General features: G+C 45.2%; 1 protein-coding gene across 4 annotated transcripts in view; it reads right to left on the minus strand.

Annotated features, from left to right (window-relative positions):
- OBSCN (obscurin, cytoskeletal calmodulin and titin-interacting RhoGEF) overlaps window positions 1-17,412 on the minus strand; it is a 178,036-nt gene that overhangs the window by 132,537 nt on the left and 28,087 nt on the right. For all 4 annotated transcript variants that reach the window (XM_040077845.2, XM_040077838.2, XM_040077829.2 and 1 more), the window contains exons 9-22: window positions 15,925-16,200; window positions 14,775-15,050; window positions 14,113-14,388; window positions 13,214-13,489; window positions 9,179-9,454; window positions 8,517-8,792; window positions 7,102-7,377; window positions 5,941-6,216; window positions 4,731-5,006; window positions 4,000-4,266; window positions 3,264-3,533; window positions 2,708-2,971; window positions 999-1,265; window positions 574-686 (exon numbers count right to left, since the gene is read on the minus strand). In XM_040077845.2, coding sequence (XP_039933779.1) covers window positions 574-686; window positions 999-1,265; window positions 2,708-2,971; window positions 3,264-3,533; window positions 4,000-4,266; window positions 4,731-5,006; window positions 5,941-6,216; window positions 7,102-7,377; window positions 8,517-8,792; window positions 9,179-9,454; window positions 13,214-13,489; window positions 14,113-14,388; window positions 14,775-15,050; window positions 15,925-16,200 — 3,665 coding nt within the window. The remainder of the gene's footprint in view (window positions 1-573; window positions 687-998; window positions 1,266-2,707; window positions 2,972-3,263; window positions 3,534-3,999; window positions 4,267-4,730; window positions 5,007-5,940; window positions 6,217-7,101; window positions 7,378-8,516; window positions 8,793-9,178; window positions 9,455-13,213; window positions 13,490-14,112; window positions 14,389-14,774; window positions 15,051-15,924; window positions 16,201-17,412) is intronic.

A 17,412-nucleotide genomic window follows, 5' to 3' on the forward strand; every position in this document is an offset into this window, starting at 1 on the left:
ACAGGGCTCTGAACAACCTGATCTGGTTGAAGGTGTCCCTGCTTATGGCAGGAGGTTTGAAATGAGATGACCCTTCCAGTCCAAACTCCACTCTGAAGAATTGCTGCTACCCCAAATTAAGGAAAGTATCACCTGAACCCCAAGGGAGGTGCATGAAATGCCAGAACTGATCCCCAAAATGACTTCTAGGGAAAGGGAACTGGACTCTCACTGGCAAAGGAAATTGAGACTTCCCTTTATATCACATTTCCCAAAAAATGTAAATCCTGGGTGAATACTGCTTGGTGCGAAGTGAAACACAAACCTTTGCAGCACAGCTGCAAATCTGTAACAGCAGTGCTCAAATCCTGTGCAAGAATAGAAAAGTTTAACTTTCAATCCAACATACAAATACAGTAAATAAAAACCAGAGGGTGATAAATTGAGAGAGTAAATGAACATAAAGACAAGAGCAATGCTAAGAGCTTTACTGCAAAGGCTCAGGCTCATAACCCCTGCAAGCAGAATTAAAGGCTCCCATTCCCTTACAGAGAAGTCATAAATTAAAATATCACAATCCATTAAGTGCTGTACCTTGAACCACTTCACATTAGCATTGGGTTTGGACAGCTCACACTCGAATGTGGCCTTGAGCTTCTGAGTTACACTGACGTCTGCCAAAGGTTTGCTGATCCTCACAGGCAGCTCTGGAAAGGAAAGAGAAAGTCCAGTGAACAGGGAACAGGGTCACACAAGCACTGATGGGTAGGCAGAACCCGGCTTTCATGATAAATAAGATTTGTATTGGTTTGGGCACTTTATCATTCCCTCCTACTTTATCACTGTTCTGTGGACAGTGATGCCACAATCATCCTGTTGGCATTAGAAGGAAACATTGCTGTGCTTTGCATCCCTTGCAGTTACAAGGAAAATTTATTGCCCTCTTAAGTTTGCTCCCCAGGTCAGGAGAAGACAATTGCACCCACCCCAAGCAGGGCTGGAGCCTTCTGTGCCTGTACCTGTCACGGTGAGCCTCCCCGATGAGCTAATGCCTTCTGCTTTGAAGGAGATGAGTCCTGCATCTTCCAGAGCCACCGAGGAGAGAGTCAGGGAGTGTTTCTTGCCCAGGACACCGAAGCTGACGTTGGGCGCAGGTTTCAGACGGACACCATCCTTCTGCCATGTCCCCTCCACGTCCTCGTGTGACACCTCCACCTCGAAGGTGACAGTCCCTTTCTCAGCCACCTCCAGGGGCTGAAGGCCTTTCACCAACTTGATCTGCCTCACTGGAAAACAACATGGAAAAGTTGGAGGTCTCACACCGGCAGCTGTGAAATAGCCTGAGGACTTCCTAAACGGATTATTTCCCTGTCGCTCATGCAATTTCCCTGCCAATCAAACAACCACTTTTACAGGAAATAAAACCTGTCCATGACCACACCGCTAACATAGCTGCTATTTTTTAAATGGATGCTTGCATGAGACAAACAGGTCAACCAAATATCACAGAAAACATCACTGGCTCCACTTTCTACCAAGGCCTATCTCTTTTTAGTAAAAGAAAGACAAGTATGTCCATGGCAATACTGTGCAGTTCTTCAAATAGGATAAAACAAGGATGGGAGGAAAAAGCTGTAGTAAAAAAACCACCAACAACAACAACAACAAAACAAAACAAAAAACAAACAAACAAACAAACAAAAAAACCCCACCACACTGCAAACCAACAACCATGACATGGTGCAGAAAGTGCTGACACCTCACAGGTTGGTGGCCAAAGCATCCATGGTTTGGGTGGATATTTCCTGTTCCTGTGACAAGGCATCCATGCCCTATCACCCTATAAAATGGATTTAGTGTTTAAATTTGTTTCACCACTAAAAGTAATTGAGTTGCCAATTAAAAAAAAAAAAAAAAATCAAAAACACAATGGTGACTCCAAGACCTCTCCAGACAGCCTGTTTGGTCATCTGACCATTAGAAAATTTTTTAGAACATAGCCTGGATCTATTCTCACTGTACCTGAAGTCCATTATTTCCTGGCATTGTGGAAATTGTTCCCTTCCACTTTGCAAGACATCAAGTACCCAAAAGACTGTCTTCAAGTGCTTCCTAACCTATTCTTTAAGACTAGCCCAGCAACAGCTGGTGGGAAGGGCTTTATTGACAAAATTAGACAGCCCTTGAATGACTAAATCCTATCCTCACCTATCCTGTGACAATTACAACAGAAAGATGTAGGAAATGGACAAAAGTACAGGGCTATGGGTCAGGCACCATTAGTTTACCCAAGAGGGAAACATCCTCAGAGAGACAAATTGCTTTTGTAGATTTTTAGACCCTGGCTGAGTATAAAGAGACATTCTGAATGAGGTGGTTTGCAGAGAAAAATCAAGGCAACAAATGGCTGAAGAGGGATTTTTTTTTTTTTTTTGGTAAAGTATCATACCACAGAAAAACACAGAACATATCAGGGAGTGAGAAAACGAATAAAGAGAAGACTCTTTCCAAAAGCTTAATGGTCAAAGGTGGTGGGATGAAATGAGGGCAACAGGAACCAGTCAGACATTCCCTGTTCACTGCTTAGCTTTCACCTCCTCTCGGTCATTTGACTGGTGGCCAAGCCCATGGTTTTGTCCCTGTTATCTCCCCATGGTCATGCAGAGACCAGAATCCAGCTCCAAACCCTGCATGGGGTATTTTTAGAACTGAAGCTCACTGAACTCACTTTCCACGTTGATCTTGGCTTGGGTCTTGTCATCGGGGCTCTCGCAGCAGTAGAAGCCCCGGTCTGCGAAGGAGATGTCCTTGACCACCAAGGTGTGCTTTGTTCCCTCAGCTTTGATCTCTATTTTGTCACTGGGCTTCAGCACGATGCTGTTCCTCATCCACTTCACCTCGGCAGGCTTGGTCAGCTCTACCTCCAAGGTCACTGTCTCCCTCTCTTCAACCGTTTTGGGCTCCAGCTTCTTCTTGAAGGAGATTGAGGCCTCTGCAGGAGAGAGAATATTAGGAATGTGGAAGATCCAGAAAACAGGTTTGAAAGAATATTAAACCAGTGGCTCATGTATCTCCAAACCCAAAACGTTCTGGGCATCCCTACTTAATGATGCAAAAGCAGAAATTCCCTGCTGCTAACATAATTAGAGGGAAAGCCACATAAAACAACAACATAGAATCATCATCATAGAATGGCATGAGTTGGAAAGGACCTTAAAGATCATCTAATCCCAAGCCCCTGGCTTGGGCAGGGTGCCATTTCCAGCCTGTCAAAGTCCTCTTACCTCGGACTCTGAGGTTGGCTGTGCTTTCCACGCCCTCAGCACTGGCAGTGATTTCAGCTGCATCTTCCAGGGTGAGGTCAGTGATGGTGAGGCTGTGGTTGGTGTCCTTCTGAGAGATCACGTATTTCTTGCTGGCTTCAATCCTGGCCCCATTCCTGAGCCAGGTGACCACAGCATCACTGGGGGAAACGGTGCACTTGAACACGGCCTCTTTTCCTTCCTCGGACACCACGCTGTTGAGACTTGTGACGAATTTCACCACTCTGGGAGCTGGTGGATAGGAGTAAAACATTCAGGAGCATATCCTTGAGGCATGGCATGAGCACCTTCAAACAGCCAAAAGCTTCCATGACTTTACTGGAAGCATCAGTTTGATTGCTTACACTAAGTGATCACAATAGTGAATCATCATATTTCCCATGTCTGAGCAGATTTTGTGTACAAAGAGAAGCAAAAAAAGAGGGGGAAAAAGAAAAAGCCCATCTTTTATTTGGGAAATTGAATTCCATTCTCAATTGCAATATGAAGTCAATATTAAGAGACCTGAGCCCAACAGGTCTCACAATCATCATGTTTTTCACAAATAGAGGTTCCACTGACAGTGAGGGGGGAGTTCTGTATTTTGTTCCCAAGCCAGGAGTCAGCCCAGACACATGAACAAACTCAGTTTGCAGGGTTGCAGCAGCTGAGGACAAAACCCAGGGATCCCTCCACACTATCACCATTAGAGACATACGTTTGGGGACGATGGTGACGCTGCTCTTGTCATCCCTGGACTCGCAGGAATATTCTCCCTCGTCCTCAGCCCGGATCCCCGTTATCGTCAGGGTTCGTTTGATTCCCTCCTCACGGATCTGGAAACGCTTGCTGGGCTTGATCTCCACGCCATTCCTGCTCCACGTCACCTTCCCTTTGGCGTGGCTCAGCTCACAGCTCAGGGACACGCTGCCACCAATCTCTGCTTTCACAGCCTCCAGCTTCTTGGCAAACTTCACTGGGATTTCTGAGAGATGGAGAAAAGGAAATCGTGAGGGAGGAAAAGAGAAGAAACCTGTTTTAAGGAACTGGTTCTGACCAACTCTGGAAATAAATAAATAATTCAATAAATAAATAAAATGGTCCTAAATATTTGGGTCTCAGGGGAGACAAAATCTGACCATAAATGTGGAAGTTCAGGCAGATTCCTTTGACAAGATACTTTCAGATCCCTGTCATTCTACAGGAGGATGCAGAAACAGGAGGGGAGCAAACACCAGAAGTAGGCTTCCGTGCTCCAGAATGGCCAGCAAAAGACAAAAACTGGAAATTTGGAAGCTGGAAAACCTTGCTGGCCCATGGTGGGGCATCCAGAGAAGGTGCAACAAGCCTTGAGGTCGGAATGATTTTCAGAAGAGCTTGGATTTTATCTCCATCCCACCATGAAGAAGTGCAGCTGCTGGGTTGGGACACGACCTGGGCACTGCTCACCTTTCACCTGGACCCTGAATTCCTGCTTGTCGTCCTTTGTCTGGCAGGTGTAGAGGGCAGAGTCTGTGCTCTCGGCCGCGTTCACCGTCAGTGTCCTGGACGCCCCCTCGCTCTTGATCACACATTTCTTGCTCGCTTTGATTTCTGTGCCATCCTTGAACCACCTCACCGCAGCCGTTTCAGGCGTGACTGAGGTTGTCAGTGTGATGCTTTCGTGTTCTTGAACAATGAGAGGCTCTTTCTGGACAACTTTATTTTCAAATTTAGCCTCTGGTTCTAGAAAGGACAATAAACCAGGAAAATTTATAATTTTACGCCCAAACCCTTGACACAGCAGGTTTACATTGCTCTCTCTTCAGGACTCACACCACCAACTCATCCATAACCTGTAGTAATCCCAGGAATATGGCTGAATTTGTGGCTGGTATAATCTTTTCCTGAGTGGGAAGAAAGAAAATGGTCTCTCAGGAAACCCAGTTCTTCTGCTTAGAAAAGAAGCAGAGGAAAAGAAAAGCAGAGGAAAAGAAAAGCAGAGGAAAAGAAAAGCAGAGGAAAAGAAAAGCAGAGGAAAGAGGCAAATATTTATATTTCATCTGCTGCTAAAAAAAGCTTGTTTCTTAGAAGTAAAACTGCCTATATAATTTTCTTTCCCCTTCCATTTTTAGGATTTTAGATAAAATTAATTGGAAACATTAATAGACTGAATTTATGGCCTGTTTTCTATTTGCTTCACTGGCAGGAAGGCTGGAACTCAATCTTTAAAGTTCCTTCCAACCCAAACCAGTCTGTGATTTCAGTTCCTTCTTCTTGGCCTCCTTTCTATCCTCTACAGCCCCTTGCCAACCCCAAATCAGGCAATTTTGGGGCACACACAAGCAGCAGACCAGGTTTTCTGAGTCACTTTTCTCCATCTCTCCACTGCTGCTCTGCACGCTTCCCACTTCTGCTTTCAGCTCCCCACCACTGAAAGAGGTTGGGTGACGTGGTGTGTGAAAGAGGTAAGCAAAAAGCCATGTAGCATTTCCAGACCCCCCGAAAAACCCTAAATTTCCCACCTCCACACTGCTAGATTAAGAACCAATGTGTCATGTTGCTCTCTGGTGTTGCTTCAAGGGAGAGAGTGGTGGCACCACTGCTGCTGTGTCGGGAATATCCAGTTTTCCTCTGAGCCACAGGGACCGGTTCTTCACACCACAAAGTGAGCACTCACCAGTTGCTTCCAGTTTGAAGGTCAGCTTCTGGCCTGCAGCCTCACAGATGTATTCCCCAGCATCCTTCTTCTCCAGCTGCTCTACCACCAGGCGCCGGGATTTGCCCACAGTCTCTATTTTGAATTTCCGAGAGGAAACGAGCAGTTTTCCGTCCTTGTACCACTTCACTTCAGTTGCATCCTGTGCTACCTCACACATGAGGGTGGCACTTTCTGTCAGGACAGCCTTCACCTCCTTCTGGACCTTTTCTTGGTTTATAAAAGCAGGTTTGGGCTCTGAGCACAGAAAAAGAAGAAAATAATTTTGGAGGGGTTAAAATGAGATTAATCTTACAGATTTCTGTGGAGAGATTTGGAAAATATTTAAGTTGTCACTAGTCACAAAACCAACTGCAGTTCCTACCCTTCTGTGGGATGGAGCTGCCACTCAGAAAATTGGGAACTAAGAGCCTAGGAGTGGAAAGGACCAAGAGGAACCTTGACATCAACCCTAGGGTTGCAAGTCACCAGGAAAAAATGTATTTCATCCAAACTTTCCCAAAGAACATCTGTCCTGCATATCACTAAAAGCTCCCAAATTCCTTTTACTTAAGATCTCAGACACAATAAAGCAACTTCTTGGAATATTTCACAACAAAGGGGCATTTAGCACCTGGCAGGAATAGCACGACATCTCAAACCACTGAGATAGCAATCACACAACAGCCCAAATTCAGAAAAAATTATGTTTATAACCCATCTTGATATGTACTGCTGCCAATACTGCAAATGACAAAACGAATTCCAGCCTCTAAGTCTTCCTAAATGGGATTGCAAGACTAACAAGGAAGGGATTCAATAATGGCTTTTTCCTTTCAAGAAGTTCAGTGTACAAGAATCACCCCTTGGGACCGCAGGAATGAAAGGGATCTGAGCATTATTTATTTCTACTATATTTATATCGGCAACTATTAGACCCACTAAGAATGAGACAGACCCTGTACCATGCTAAAGCCAAATATTCCCATTCCTACAAATCCAGGCAACCAAGTACAGAAAATCAGTTGAACCCTCCAGGCTGCAACAAAACCCAGAGTATTGCAACTGAGTCATGGTGGAATGGTTATTTCAATTATTGCTTTACTGGCCTCTACTGAATCCTGACAGAGAACCTTCTCCCACCTGTGACATCGATCCTGAAGGTGAGTTTTTGGCCAGCAGCCTCGCAGGTGTACTCCCCTGCATCTTTCTTCTCCACCTGGCCCACCACCAGATGACGCGATTTGCCCTCAGACTCCACCTTGAACTTCTTGCTGGAGGTGATGAGTTTCCCGTCCTTGTACCACTTCACCTCCGTTTTCTCCTGGGCCACCTCGCAGCTCAGCGTGGCATTTTCTGACAGAGCAGCCTTCACCTCTTTCTGCACCTTCTCGTTGTTTGTAAACACAACTTCTGGCTCTGGAAAGAGACAGAAATTCAGAGTTTCTCCAAAATACGAGGTTGCTCAATCCCCTTAAGGTGACTTACAGGTAGCACTGGGAAAAAAACCTTCTGACATGACAGTCCATACCTAAGTCTTTCAGAAGAACAGGTAAAGGACTTATAGTGGGAGTTTTGTGGTGGGTTTTTGCCTGCTTTGGGTTTTTTAACAACAGTAATCTCTCTATGTTTGAAAAAAATATTATGTGGCAGGACTCAGTCAAGGCAAAACAAGTTTTGGTTGAAGTTAATTGCAAACTATCAAATTTTTAGAGGAAGGAGCTGTTCTGTGCAGCATTATAGTCCCATAAAATTTATTTTTTTTGATTCTGAGCAGCTGCTTCTGCTCCTTCTTAGATCATTTTGTTAAATGAGAAAGGTGCTAGACCAATAATGGCATGTCCAGGACCCTGTTAACGGTTCTCAGTGCAACCTTGGGAAAAGCTCAGCTCATCTCACATCCAAATGATGAAATCCCCTTGTTTCTCCAGAAGACACATCAGCCACACCACTTGCAAATGGATTGGGAAGCTGTGAGGGAGTTGGGAAGCTGAATCCATTCTACCTCTCGACAGCCCCAGTAAGGAAATGCAACTGGAATGAGCCTCCATGACACCTTCTTTCCTTACTTGACATATTCTTGACACCTTAAAGACCTTAACATTTATCAAATCCTACTTCCATGACTCCCTTCAGGCTGAAATGAGCACTTCCAAGGGAAAGAAAAGGAATATGGACATTGGGCAGGCTCTCCACCATCACCCTGAGTGGTGAGAACTGAGAGCAGTGGGAACGAGCTGTGGTGCAGATTTGTTCTCGTTGCACCAAGGCAGAAGGAAGGAGAAGCAGAATCAGTACCTTCTTTTTTACAACCCTTTCCCTCCAGTGAGCTGTAGCTTCCAAAATTTTCCAGGATTCAGCCCCCGGTTTTAAGGACTTTAAATGTTTTACAAAGAATATACAAAGAAGACTGGCCTTGAATTTGTACCCATCCTAGGCCACGCCAATGACATACTCCAAAAAACTGAAATGTAACGCGAACGAGACTTTTTAAAAAGTGTTAATTTTTCTAAAGATTCTAGAAATAAGACTGATGGGCCAAAGAAATCTTCTCCTACCTGGGACATCGACCTTGAAGGTGAGTTTTTGGCCAGCAGCCTCGCAGGTGTACTCCCCTGCATCTTTCTTCTCCACCTGGCCCACCACCAGACGACGCGATTTGCCCTCAGACTCCACCTTGAACTTCTTGCTGGAGGTGATGAGTTTCCCATCCTTGTACCACTTCACCTCCATTTTCTCCTGGGCCACCTCACAGCTCAGCGTGGCATTTTCTGACACTGCAGCCTTCACCTCTTTCTGCACCTTCTCCTTGTTTGTAAACACAACTTCTGGCTCTGGAAAGAGACAGAAATTCAGAGTATTAGTAGCACTGTTCCTGCTGCATTTTTGGTGAGATTTTGTCTGTTTTATTTTGCTGAGTGAAGACACTGGGCAGATTTCCTATAGCTCTTTATCATGACAATACTTTGAAATTCACTGAAAATCAGCTACATTGCAGAGCTGTTTTGATTTCATCAACACATGGGGATGGAGAGGTGCAATCAATGCTTTCCTTTTCATGGCCCTGTTCCTACATGGATGGGCAGCCCCTAAAGGTTTTCAAGGATTGAGTTCCATGTCTTAAAGTTATTCTAATGTTTTACATAGAATATATATAATAACACTAATCTTTCTAACTATTTTAGAAATAGGAAAGCTGGGATAAACAATTTTCTCCCACCTGGGACATCGATCCTGAAGGTGAGTTTTTGGCCAGCAGCCTCGCAGGTGTACTCCCCTGCATCTTTCTTCTCCACCTGGCCCACCACCAGACGACGCGATTTGCCCTCAGACTCCACCTTGAACTTCTTGCTGGAGGTGATGAGTTTCCCATCCTTGTACCACTTCACCTCCGTTTTCTCCTGGGCCACCTCGCAGCTCAGCGTGGCATTTTCTGACAGAGCAGCCTTCACCTCTTTCTGCACCTTCTCCTTGTGGACAAAGGCATCTTCTGCCTCTGAAACAGGGAAACATAAGGGGGAAAATATATAAGGTATAAATACCTTGTGTCAAGAAGTTCTTACTTGTATGAGTTGTAGAAGCTCTCCAGGATTCTTGGACTTGGCAGCGCTGGTTTTGCTATTGGACAAGATGATCTCAAAGGTCTTTTCCAACATAAAGAATTCAATATTAAACTCTTGTGAGTAACACTGTTATGCAGTTCTATTTAGCTCATAAATAAAGCAATGTACCCTCACAATATATTCCATGTAATAATCATCCCTCTCTCACTTGTCCTCATGAGCAGCTCAACCACCCAAATTGCAAATTTCTTACAATTAATACAAAGAAAAATTTCTCTCTTCTGTCTTTATTTTTCTACTCCCTATATTTGGAACAAGATAAATATAGCACAATGGTGAGCTGCCACCTCCACTATCACACTATTTAGAGGATTTTACCAGGTATTTTAGATCAAAATTGGGTGTTGCTCAGAAAATACCTTGTAACCCAGGCCTAAAGAGAGGACAAAGACACAATTCTCAACACAGAAAAGTACTTGACAAGCATTACACATAAAGCTATCAGATAAAATTATAAAATTTGAAGTGTATTTTCATTTCCTAAAAAATCTGTCATTCTCCAGCAAACTGGCCTCCTGACAGTAGGGTGCAGCCATGGGGGAGTCAGGCTCTGCTCCCAGAGAACAAGAGACAGGATGAGAGGAAACAGCCTCAAGCTGTGCCAGGGGATGCTCGGGTTGGACATCAGGAGGAATTCCTCCATGGAAAGGGTGGTCAGGCACTGGAAGGAGCTGCCCAGGGAGGTTTGGAGTCCCCATCCCTGGAGGTGTCCAAGGAACACCTAGACATGGCACTCAGTGCTCTGGGCAGGGTGACAAGGTTGAGCACAGCCGGAACTCGATGGTCTGGGAGGACTTTTCCAACCTCAGTGATTCTGTGACCTGGGAGACTCTTGGGGATCCCTGAGCCACTTCCACCCCTGTGCTACTGCCTTCCTCTTCCCAGTCACTCCTTGCCGCATCCTGGGGCCATCCCTGACTCCTCCTGGATGACTTCCTCCTGCCTCCATCACGTCTGTGCTCTGAGTGGCAGCAGCCGCCTGGGAGGGTGAGGAGGAGGGGTGAGCTCAGGTCGAGTTCCTCCACTGCCGACAGTGGCACCACACATGGTCCTGGGCCACATCACAGCCTTGCTATGAATATTGCACAGTCCATGGAAAGAGAGATGTCCTGCAGGGAGCAACACGGATCAGGAGTCCAGCTTAGGGGCTCAGAATTTGAGCTCCTCTGTTTATGTTGGCTGTGGAAGGGGTGTGAGGAGATGTCGTTGTCATTTAGGAGGCACGTGGTCTATGCTGGGTGATGCAAAGCTCCTCAAAGGACTTGTCAGCTGCACTCTGACATCTGAAAGAGCTTGTAACACACCAAGCTTCGCATTCAAAACTGATTGCAAAAATATAAATATTTAAACTCCTATTTGAAACTTTGAGTGTGAATATGCAGAATGTATTCAATAGGTATTCAATGAGTCTGTGTTGATGACAACTGTATTTAAAGTCAGGTTAGCAGGGCAGGAATATTCCAGATTCATCTCACTCTCCTTTTCATTCTTGACCTTTCATATAAACCATTTTTATACTGATAAGAAGTGTGACTAAAACTTTTAATCAGCTTCCAAAGTTATTTACACCTGTTGATAATTTCTCTTAGAAACTTATTTTAAATTTAAGCAAGCATGCAGTGCAGATGACACTTCCAACCTTAAATTAAACTGGTTATTGAAGTCTCAGTGCAAATGAGGAAAAATATTTTCAGGACATGGAACTTTCACTGATTTAAAATATGGATTTCACTGCACACTCTGAATCCTGAAATACTGAGATTTCAGACTCAGTTCTTTTTCTGCGTGTCCAACTCAGTCTCAAGGTGTGCAGCAGCTGGTATTTTTTTTATATCAAGCCAAAAACTACAGAGGCATCCCAAAACCCAACACTGAGCATCTAACCTTCAACCTGTCCTTAAACAGGGAAGGCTTTGTGCTACCAGTGGAGTACAGGAACCCTGAAAATCTTTCCAAGTGCAATGGCACCAGGATAAATTAAGACCCAGAAGTCCGCTGCACTTTGGGATAAACTAGTGAGAGAAGGATTCCTGCTGCAGAAGAGCCAACCACTCCGAGTACGCATAATCCCTCCTGGCTTTCACACTGGATCATTTTCCAGCCAGTGCTGGACTTGCACGTTGCGTTACAGTTGTTCCCATGAGAAATACAGCAACGGTAGCTAAGGCAGGCTGACGGCACAGGGCAAGGGGTCACATTACCCTGTGCCACCATGAGGTCACCCCGCTGGAAAGAGAGCTGGAAACTTCTGCTTTCTGAGGCAGACCGCTCCCACAGAGAGAGAAATTCACATGTAAACTGCTAAATTTCTGTTTTCTGACTACACCTCTGCAGTAACGAACAATGAATTTGGTTTGTAACATCTTTGCCCAGAGAAGCTGTGGCTGCCCCATCCCAAGAAATGTTCCAGGCCAGGTTGGATGGGGCTTGGAGCAACCTGGGACGGTGGGAGGTGTCCTGCCCACAGCAGGGGGTGGGAATGAGGTGGTATTTAAGGTCCCTTCCAACTCAAATTACTCTGTATTTTCATGATGGTCTATCAACGTCCACACTGGATTTTCTTAGGATGACACCTCTCAGATCTATCCTGACTTATCCTTCCTTACCCATCCTCCTCTGAAGGTGGCAGCTCTCTCAGCCAAAGAATGAGCTACACAAAGAATGAAAAAGAACCAGAATGCTCCAGCTCACAGCCTGGGTACCCCACATAGAGCTGAGTCAATAGATTCCCAACACAGTTACTCCTCTACACAGCCGATAAAATGCCAAAACTCTCTTTGGTGCTATAAGAAAATGGAGGTGAAAATTGCTTCCCTGTTCTGATCATCTCGGCATATGAGACAATATTTTAAGATTAAAAAAAAGAATGATTTGGCTGTAAGGACAGTGGAATGACATGAACAATAAAACAAACAACCAAACCCTTCCATAACATCCAATTCAGCAATGACCATTCAGAATGAAGCTGGTGTCCTTGAGCTGTCTGGAGCCTGAGGTAAAACTCAACAGATATCTTGTAAAATATACTGAGACCAAAGAAATCACAGAATCATTTAGGCTGGAAAAAACTTTGAAGATCATTGAGTCCAACTGCTTCCCGTTACTGACCACGTCCCCAAGTGTCACATCTGCACAGCTTTTAAACCCTTCCAGGGATGGGGACTCCACCACTACCCTGGGCAGCCTGTTCCAATACCTGGCAACCTTTTTGGTTAATAATTTCTTTCTGATATCCAACCTAAACCTCTGGTAGAACTTGAGACCATTCACTCTTGCCCTATCGCTTGCAAAAAAGAGGAAGGAAAACAGTGATTTTCATGGAAGAATACCCGTAATGGGAGGAGGAATACCAGCACCGGTGATCACACTGAAGAGATTTTTTTTAACAGAGTGCTTGCTGTTGAGAAGTCTTGTTCACTTCCACAGCTGAAGGAGACATACAGGGAGGTGATGAGCTGACATCAGGATATCTACAGGTCAACTCCAGATCTGTCCACTCACTGAAACGGCAGCTCAGACCAGCATCGGAAAGTACTTTAACAACATTTTTAATATTGCGTCAGAGAGAATGGGGGGAAACACCCAGATGCAAAGAAAAGCCAATGAAATGCAACAAAAAATCTGTCTCCCACCTGTGACATTGATCCTGAAGGTGAGTTTTTGGCCAGCAGCCTCACAGGTGTACTCCCCTGCATCTTTCTTCTCCACCTGGCCCACCACCAGACAACGCGATTTGCCCTCAGACTCCACCTTGAACTTCTTGCTGGAGGTGATGAGTTTCCCATCCTTGTACCACTTCACCTCCGTTTTCTCCTGGGCCACCTCGCAGCTCAGCGTGGCATTTTCTGAAACTGCAACCTTCACCTCTTTCTGCACCTTCTCCTTGTTGATAAATGCATCCTCTGCTTCTGTGGAGTGGGGGAAGTGATTTTAAAATCACACATACATTGATGTTGTCCAAAGTGGTCAAACCCAAATAAAAAACATGACAACTTCCCTGTCTCTGGCATTTTTTAATGCCCAGACAGCACATGAGCTTTGTCATGCCTGAGGACAACACATCAGCCATTTCTGAGGAAAATGATCCGGTGCCTCAGGATTTTAGCTTATTCCCATCTCTACAAGAAATCCATTGCTTTGGTCCATTATGTAATGGACAAATAAATACCAAATCTCATTTGCCATTAGGACCCATATGGAAGCCTTGCTCATTCTAGGAAACCTCTTTTCCTACTTTTACTGGACTCATTTTTCCAATATACCAGGAAGACAACCTTACATTTATCCCTATAAATGACAACGGAATGGAGACTTGCCTATCTTTTCATTACTGGGAAATTAGAAAAGACCAAGGGGCAGTGAGGAGGATTCATCCCATGGATGAAGCTGTCCAGCTGCCAGCATCAGTGTGACAGAGGATGGGTGGTTGATTTCCATCGCTACTCAATGAAGCTTTAGGCTGCACAGACACTAGAGCTATATTTTTTGGTGGTAAGGGGCCTTTCTGTGATGAGATAGAACAATCTCCCACCTGTGACATTGATCCTGAAGGTGAGTTTTTGGCCAGCAGCCTCGCAGGTGTACTCCCCTGCATCTTTCTTCTCCACCTGGCCCACCACCAGACGACGCGATTTGCCCTCAGACTCCACCTTGAACTTCTTGCTGGAGGTGATGAGTTTCCCATCCTTGTACCACTTCACCTCTGTTTTCTCCTGGGCCACCTCGCAGCTCAGCGTGGCATTTTCTGACACTGCAGCCTTCACCTCTTTCTGCACCTTCTCCTTGTTTGTAAACACAACTTCTGGCTCTGGAAAGAGACAGAAATTCAGAGTATTAGTAGCACTGTTCCTGCTGCATTTTTGGTGAGATTTTGTCTGTTTTATTTTGCTGAGTGAAGACACTGGGCAGATTTCCTATAGCTCTTCATCATGACAATCCTTTGAAATTCACTGAAAATCAGCTGCATTGCAGAGCTGTTTTGATTTCATCAACACATGGGGATGGAGAGGTGCAATCAGTGCTTTCCTTTTCATGGCCCTGTCCCTACATGGATGGGCAGCCCCTAAATTTTTTCAAGGATTGAGTTCCATGTCTTAAAGGTATTCTAATGTTTTACATAGAATATATATAATAACACTAATCTTTCTAACTATTTTAGAAATAGGAAAGCTGGGATAAACAATTTTCTCCCACCTGTGACATTGATCCTGAAGGTGAGTTTTTGGCCAGCAGCCTCGCAGGTGTACTCCCCTGCATCTTTCTTCTCCAACTGGCCCACCACCAGACGACGCGATTTGCCCTCAGACTCCACCTTGAACTTCTTGCTGGAGGTGATGAGTTTCCCATCCTTGTACCACTTCACCTCTGTCTTCTCCTGGGCCACCTCACAGCTCAGCGTGGCATTTTCTGACAGTGCAGCCTTCACCTCTTTCTGCACCTTCTCCTTGTTTGTAAACACAACTTCTGTCTCTGTAAGGAAACCCCAAGAGTCACAAGCAGCTCTTTGCGGTCATTGTCTCTGGTGTTTAATCATGTTCCACCTATTTCACTGTACTCGCCCCGAGAGGTAATAAATCATGATGGGCCATTACTGCAAGAAAGCACCTTCATCTCTGCCTGGATAAGCGGTGAATAAGAACGGGAATTTTATGGGAAATCTAGGGTAATGTTAAAATCTCACAGTTTTAGGACAGATTTAAATGTAGGACTTGGAGCACCAACTCGCATTGCCTGAACCCTTCTCCCTCTTCTCTCTTTTCCTCTCCCTACATCTCTCCAAGATTCCAGTGAATCAGAAGGGAACAGCACCTGTACCCTAATGTCCAGGAACCATTGCTCTTCTTCTGCCTATTTAGGACAATTCCATTGTTCTCCATCTAATCACGGAATCATGGAATGGTTTGTTAGAAGGGACCTGAAAGGTCATGACACTCCAACCCACCTGCCATGGGCAGGGACACTTTCCACTAGACTGCGTTGCTCCAAGCCCCATCCAACATTTAAACAATAACCTATTCTCATCTAATCAGTGCTCTTCAAACACCTTCCCACTCCCCTTTATCCCTGCTATGGCCCCACACTATTTTTCCTGTGGGAGTTTTTCTGCGGATGCACCAACTAATTGTGAGAGGAGAAGGAGTTTCCATCCTTTCCTTTTTTTTTTTTTTTTTTTTTTGGTGGTGGTGGTCCCGTCATGGATGCAGAACCGTGTTAATATTGTTAAGAGAGCTGCCCCCAAAAAAATCGATTACAATGGCTGAGACTGTGAGATGATCCTCTGGATGCAAGACACCACTCAAAATGGAATTCGCCTCTGCCTTTGGAATTCCTGGCATTTCCTCACCTCTGACTTTGACTTGGAATGTTGTTCTGTCGTCCTTCGTTTCACAGGTGTAGCTGCCTTGGTCTTGCTGTGTCACCTTTTTGATGATGAGCTTGCGTTGTGTCCCCTGGCAGACAATTGTTGTCCTCTGGTCCTGCTTCACCTCAGCCTGATCCTTCCTCCACACCACGGCCCCGCCTGCAGCTGACACCTCACACACCAGCTCCAGGCTTTCAGAAGGACTGACTGACACCTCTGGAGCCGTTTTGGGCTTGTTGACAAAAGTAACAGCTTCATCTGGAGTGCAGAAGAGAAAACAAGTTCATGCCTTGGTGCAGGTTTGTCTTGCACAAAGTTAGGATTATTGATTGTCATTCCATTGTCACACACAGTTAATGCCTCTCTGACAGATGGTGCAAACCCCTCTGATCGTCAGATAATTGCTCTCAATTGCACTGAAATCCCCTTCATCTGCCCTACATCCTCCTGGATGTTTTAAATCAAGCTGAGACGCCCTCAAGTTGCTCACACTTCCTTTACCACTCCTTGATTCCTATGTCTAGCAGGCTCTGGGGTATCCGTGTTGATGTCTGAGAGCAGAAACAGCTTCAAAAATACCTGGGAAGCCTCAGAAAATCTAGTTGGAGGTGATGAGGAGCCTTTTTAAAATGTTTCTGGGCCCGTTCCTGCAGCTCCTTGTCCATAGTCCTACTGGACTAATTCTTCTCCATGGGAGGATCTCATTTATAAAATACTCTCCAACCTCAAGTTAGGAAAAAGCTCTGAGCAACCTGGTCTAGTGGAAGGCATCCCTGACCATGGCAGGGGGTTGGAAGGAGATGGCATTTAAGGCCCATTTCGACCCAAACAATTCCTTGTTTCTATGAATATGGGAGTCAATAATCTGACATATTTTGGCTGAAACTGATCTTCCCAGCAGAGAACTCAGAACTGCTCGCACAACTCAGCTGAGGTTCCTGCATGCATAGCTCAGCTCAAACCCTGCTGACAGCACAGACATGGTCTGTGTAAACACAGGGTATTTGTCATATAAGCAGCAATAACACAACATTTTTATCAATTAACACTCTTTGCAAGTGTCTTTGTAGAGGTAAAAGGGAAGGCAACGTAGGGAAGAGAGATCTTGGTGTAAAATGCTAGCAAACCTCCCCAACACAGCCTGTCCCTAAGCTAAGGAGCAGGATTTGATGGGCATGTCAGGTATTTCAGAGCCTTCGTTCCATCAGGGCAGCCCTGGCCTGAGGAGCAGGCTGAGGGCTGTCACTCGGAGCCAGCCTCAGCCCAGTATTGCATTTCTTTGAGCAGCAGCTGTTGCTTTCAGTCACTGAGCACCCCAAGGACAATTGCTGTGCCAGGCAAGTATTTAATTAAAAATTGCACTCGTTAGGACTCACTTATTGTTCAACAATCAGCTGACTCCAGAATCCTGCTGTTCAGGGTTATTGGGGTGTCCCATTACCCTCAAGGCAGATTGATTCCCTGCCCTGA

Source organism: Hirundo rustica, chromosome 1 (genome assembly GCF_015227805.2).
Source record: "Hirundo rustica isolate bHirRus1 chromosome 1, bHirRus1.pri.v3, whole genome shotgun sequence".
NCBI lineage: Eukaryota > Metazoa > Chordata > Aves > Passeriformes > Hirundinidae > Hirundo > Hirundo rustica.